General features: G+C 31.1%; 1 protein-coding gene across 1 annotated transcript; it reads right to left on the reverse strand.

Moving 5' to 3' along the window:
• Nucleotides 1-407: 407 nt before the first annotated feature.
• On the reverse strand, nucleotides 408-3,954 carry LOC124822627 (homogentisate phytyltransferase 1, chloroplastic-like). The gene is made up of 12 exons (XM_047294657.2): nucleotides 3,860-3,954; nucleotides 3,472-3,740; nucleotides 3,234-3,317; nucleotides 3,025-3,099; nucleotides 2,829-2,912; nucleotides 2,495-2,584; nucleotides 2,011-2,112; nucleotides 1,639-1,734; nucleotides 1,479-1,550; nucleotides 1,304-1,402; nucleotides 1,086-1,190; nucleotides 408-678 (listed from the first exon to the last, which is right to left on the reverse strand). Exons 1-12 carry the CDS (start codon nucleotides 3,903-3,905, stop codon nucleotides 637-639), a joined length of 1,164 nt encoding a protein of 387 aa, XP_047150613.2. The 5' UTR covers nucleotides 3,906-3,954; the 3' UTR covers nucleotides 408-636.
• Between the last annotated feature and the right edge of the window lie 2,102 nt (nucleotides 3,955-6,056).

Genomic DNA, 6,056 nt, shown 5'->3' on the forward strand with positions numbered 1-6,056 from the left:
TAGTATATTGTTTATTCAACCATTAATATCATAACAAAAGTAACAAATTCTATTAAATTATGTTTGGAAGTTGTATTCTATATTATATTGGTGCAACCAAATAATGGTAAAGTTTTTTTACATTAGATTGGTTTTGGAAGTATAATTTATATTACATTTATCTGTCGATAATTTGATTCAATGATTACTTGTGAAGACCGTTACCTACGGATGGCAGACAGTAAATAAATTATCAAGTGATTTTATTACTTAAAAGACAAAATTTTGTTCAAAATTTACTAATATCATTGTTACGAGAAACGAATTCAACGACTTTTGGACGGAAACGTTACGTAACTTTGTATTTATAGGAATAATAAACAAATTATTTTTTAATAATTTTTTAAAAAAATAAATAAAATATATTTTGATAACTTTAAAATTACGTGACTTTATCTGTTCGAAAATAACTGGATCTGTTTTTTATTGGCTACGTCAACATACAGATAGATTTTATGTAATTGGAAATTCATCGCCAGTAATGTTTTTTACCCAATGGTATTTTTCATTTCTGACGAACTTTTGTTATAAATAATATAACTTTATAATAAAAAGACAATACGAAATATTCATGGGCATAAAAATGACACTGAATTCTTAAATGATAAAAGGTATGATGAGGTACTCTGCGTAGAATAGCTGGAAGAAGAAAACAGAATCAAAATCAGAAACATAAGAGATTTACGGAATCAAAACATAAAACATAAAAGGTATCTTTGACTACTTAATAATGTTGTGTTGAATAAACTCATGGGTCCACCCCAATGCTTTTAACATGTCACAAGCAAAACATAGGAGAAATGACTTTGATTTATGCTAGATGATGTTGGAATAAACACTTTGTAATGTGGAAACATTTTTCTAAACAGGATTTTGTAATTTTTCTCGAAAGGATTTCCACGTAAAAATCATCTTCTCTACTCTTTCAATTATTTCCCACTATTAGAAAGCTAAGATGTTAGTGCAAAAGAATAAAACAAAGGAATTCAAGATGCTTATATATTTTAACTCATGCAAAGAAAAAAACTTATAGGGTTAATTGTTACCTTCCAAAGAAACATGTGGAAGGATTCTGTGGCAGAGCTGCTTTTCACATCAACAGACTTAGAACGATACCAGAGGACTGAAGCAAGAACACCATGTGCAGAAACCTAACACAAAAATGATCAAATCATCATCCATGTCCACATTCATTAGATATATCCGTCTTAAAAGGTATGACATAATTTGATATTAGTGTTCTATTATCTGAGGAGGAAGTCACCGTGATCATTCTGCTCCAGTGGTAGGAACATGTTGTTGCACCCACAAGAATGGCAACTCCATAAATCATTTCAAGAAGTGAAACACAAATCCAGAATACCTGAAAAAAACTTATTTATGGTAAATCAAGGATAGAAAGACAAAGCCTTCTGAGATTATACATAAGAAGAACGTACCCTCTTCTGACCCAAATGCACTGACAAAGATTGAATGCCAAATTTTTCATCTCCTTCATGGTCAGGTATATCCTTTACGAAAGTCAACAGAGAGTAATTTTACTTTCCTATCGGGTACACGTGTATAATTTAAGAAAACAGGAAGCTTTTATCCTTTTACCTTGAACAGTGCTAAAACTAAACAGAAGAAGCTCATGAATGTTGTAGCAAAAATCACTGATCTTGGAAGCATAGTTGGCCTCTTGAACACATAGGTCTGCACATTTAATTTTACACAAAAATATTAACCAAAATCGTTTGACTTGGTTGGAGGGTTGCTTTGATGTATTTGAAATTGAGAGCTGCCAGACAGTATGTTATGTAAACTACTAAAAAAGCCAAAAATTCATTATTAAATTAGTTTCTATCGTGAATTAAACTAAACCTACCCAATCGCTTGGATAAAAGATTTTTTGTTGCAATTATGTGTACAAAAGCTAATTTATGCACAAATACATGACAACTGAGAGCACTTTTTGGAAGGACAAACCACCTGCATATGAAGAAAATAGGCAACTTGAAAGATTATTCCTTGAACAACTACAATGCACATGGCTGCAAGCACTGCAATTCTCTTCCATCTCAACAGGGGTAGCTGCGAAATTTCAGAGACAGAGTTATAGAAAAATAAATGTAGTGGCTATCAAATAAAGTTTCCAAACAGGTTTTAGAGAAGCTTAAATTCAAATATAACTACTGAAAAAGAACACAAGTGTCACATAATTTCAATCCTTAAACCCTTCCTCCAATATACAAAGTTTCCTCCTAACAGGAAAATTAAGTGTAAATACAGAGGTCGTATAACATTTATTGCCTAGGGTTTTCAGTAGACAATTACTGCACAGTGTTCAGAAAACTCTGATAAAGCAGAACAAAACTGGCTATTGAAAATGAGCAAATCGTACGATGACCATTAATAATTATGCCAAAAATTACCAGGGGAAAATGAAGTGTAAATGCCATAAAAATGAACTTACATCGATTGAATAAGCAGTCCCAAGCAAAAAAGTGATGGAAAGAGCCCACAGCAATGGAGGTGAACCTACAATCCATCCAATCCCAAAACTCTGTAAAGGAGATTAAAATGATAGTTTAATAACCATTGCAATGGAAAGCTTTTAATAGATTTTCTTTCCATTTCAGATATTAAAAAGGGAATGTAATACACGAGGAAATTTATACCAAGTAATTGACCAATGAGAAACGAATCGGTTCCTTAAACTCAATAGAAAAGAAGTTATATCATAAACGAGGAAAATCAAATAAGAGTGATGGTGTGCATTAGAAAGAGGAGAATGTTGTATAGAATACCAGAATCAAACATGCTGCACTGAGAATAACACCAGTCTCAAAAGAATACTCCCCTGATGCCAATGGACGATTCGGCTTGTTTATCTGCAATACAATATGTTTGCACACATCACTATTCTTTCTCAAACTAAAATTGGGTATGCCTATTATGTGCTATTCAGCATATTGATCCATATTGTTAGTAAGTTACATATACCTTGTCTATTTCAACATCAGTTAAATGATTCAAGACTGTAATATAACAGGCCATCAAAGCAGCAACTACTATGGCCTGAAATAATGATAAAAAATCTAGTTATATATATATATATATATATATATGCTCACAGGTAGGAGTAAAAGTTACGTAAAGTAGTCATGCGTTAATAAGGTATATTTTTAAGACCAACAGAGTTAAGTTCCCACCTGGAACAAGCCAATGAAATATGTTAGAGAAATATCTGATAACTTCTCTACCGCAAGGAGAGACATAGACGTTATGCTTATTGCCTGTACAAACAAAAACAACTTAAGTAAAATGATTCAAAAAAACATTACACGTTTTCTTTATAGAATACGAGGTTCATGCAAAAGAATTTGATTGATATTATATAAAAGATTGACTAATTAGTTCTAAAGTAAAAAGAAAAGGATTCGACTTAACTGTGGCAATGAGTATGTTTGGTTTGAGAAACCTGGTAAATGCATCCAAGTAATATTTGATAGAGCCCCTATTGGTTTTTTGAAAATGTTGAGGTTTAGCAGATTCAAATGATTCTCCACTGCCTGCGTTCACAACATATCTTCTAGCACGTTGGTGAAATGTGGATCCAACCTTAATGCCTCTGTAATGATTCTGATGATGCCTCGTGATATGATAGTCATTCTGGATTTTCTCAGTTTTGTACCTTGTAGCTTCTTTTACGTAAGAACCTAGAATATCAAATATGAATTTTCATTTAGATGATGAAAAGTTTCTCAAAAGTATTCGAAATGATAACAAGTACTTTGTAACAACAAAAAGAAAACATGGTCCAATTTTCATGGCTCACCAGAAGAAGAAGCTACAGGGAAAGACCCAACAAGGATAGAAACCATTGATGGTTGGTTGTAGTTTGTTTACAAGAGGCTCTCTGGCACAGTTCATACTACTAGATACCATATTTAACAGCAACTTAATCTAGATGATGTATGTATGTGTTGTTGGATAAAAAAAACAAAAATGGGATTCATCTACGTGCTGAAAAGAATGGTCAATATTTTCATATATCATATATTAAGGAAGAATGTCTTCCACCTTCACAAAAGCTTCATAAATTGCTCCAATGCACCAACCATGTTTCTTGTCCTTTCTTCCTTCATTCATTATAAAATGAATGCAAAATGTGCAGCAAAACACAATTCACTAAGAATCAAACGATGAAGAAAGAATTCAAGAGGAGAAAGAGAGAAAGCCACGGGTATTACCGTGAAGAGAGAAACATCACCGAAAGGTGAAAGACACTGTGTAGTAGAAACTGTGAGTGTGCAAAAGAGAGTTTTTTTTTATATCATCCGAGAGGGTGAGATTTATTGAGAGATCCTCAGAGAGTGAGAGAAACACTGTAATCCTACTTTTATAGTGAAGATAATTTTCTGGACTAGGTCCCGTGATTTTTTCGGAGAGGATTTTTCACTTTAAAATTTTCAGTGTTATTTTTTCCTACGTTTACACTTTTATTTTTACTCTTCCGCATAGTGTCCATTTTGGGTTAGGAGAGGAGGGAACAAATAACGCTGTTTTCCATCATGTGTATATCCTTTTTATTTTCTAAATTTAAAAGTCAGTTCCCTGGTCACCATTTTTGTTCTTATTGGAGTAAATTTCCATTCAACATTCAAAGTCTGTTAAGTGATAAAAGTACATGATGGTCGAAGTCAATCTAAAAGAAATACTTTTCCATTTCTTCTCCTTGGGATGAAATACTAATTAATGGTTGAAGATTTTTCAATAATGGTTTCATAATCCAATTATATATATCTCTCGTATGTTGTATTCAAATTTACAATTTAAAAGAGATGCATACAAATTTATTCTGATTAAGAAAAAGTCGTGTCTACCTTGTTCTTTTCGGTAAACACACCATTTTTATAATTTGTTAATAATAAATCATGCTTTAAATGACACTTTTATAATATTGTGTTTTAAATTACCAGTTACTTATTGATGATTATTTATGTAATTATCACAATTTAATTTTTTTTTCTTGTTCTTTGTTTCTTCCTTTCTTCCACTAATTTCTCTTTTTCCTTTTTCCTTTTTCTCTTCCTACTTTCCTACTCCACAACTCGCGTATTTCAGAATATCTTGGGTAAATCAGTAAATTATGAACAAATTCATATAAGATATTAAAACATTATTACACTTAACTCAAAACCTAAATCTTAAAATATTAAATTTAAAAACCATTCTACTTATATATGGTTTATCTTATCCATTTTTAAACGATGTGATACTTTATTTTAATTTTCTAACTATATTCTAATAAATTTAGATACCAATAAGAATATGAGAAGTTAACCTTTAGAATTTTGCATTTCATTCTTGCACACATTCTCATCAAAACTATATTCAAAACTTTTTAACATCAATCTTAATTTTCATGAACACAATCTTTTTTTTTCCATAGACTCCAAACATCAACTCTCTACATCCTTTCTCTATATCATGTTCTCTTTATAGTTAAGTTCCACTAAATGAAATTGTTGGAAAGATACTTTAGCTTGGTTATGATATACATTCACCACCCTTACCCAACTTATGCAATGATATATGACCACAAAAAGTATTCTATAATTATATTTGAAAGTTGTATTCTATATTATTGGTGCTTAAGATTTTCTTTGGAAATACCTATGAACTTTTATCATAACTAATACGTGCTTTGACCCAATGATTACTCATGGAGACGGTTGGCTACGTATGGGACACAGTAAATAAATTATCGACAGATGCAAGGAAATTATCCACTAATTTTATTAGTTAAAAGACAAAAATCCATTCAAGATTTACCTAATTTACATTGTTACGTCAACATTTTTGATAGATTTTATGTCATTATAAATTCATCTATAGTAATGTTTTACCTATAGGTATTTTTAATTTCGGACGTAATTTTTGCTATAAGTAATATAATTTCGAGCTTAATGCAATTTACTTAATTTAATTTGGTGTTGTGTGTAAGAACCTAAATATATATATATATATAT

Source organism: Vigna umbellata, chromosome 7, assembly GCF_029865625.1.
Source record: "Vigna umbellata cultivar VRB3 chromosome 7, Vumbellata_1.0, whole genome shotgun sequence".
NCBI lineage: Eukaryota > Viridiplantae > Streptophyta > Magnoliopsida > Fabales > Fabaceae > Vigna > Vigna umbellata.

What these genes read in the sequence shown, in the direction of transcription:
- LOC124822627 (XM_047294657.2), bottom strand. Translation starts at nt 3,905, where the DNA reads ATGGTTTCTATCCTTGTTGGGTCTTTCCCTGTAGCTTCTTCTTCTG. An exon ending in GGACTGCTTATTCAATCGAT is followed by an intron (nt 2,113 to 2,494) that starts GTAAGTTCATTT and finishes GAAATTTCGCAG; the next exon opens with CTACCCCTGTTGAGATGGAA. An exon ending in TGCATTTGGGTCAGAAGAGG is followed by an intron (nt 1,403 to 1,478) that starts GTACGTTCTTCT and finishes AGTTTTTTTCAG; the next exon opens with GTATTCTGGATTTGTGTTTC.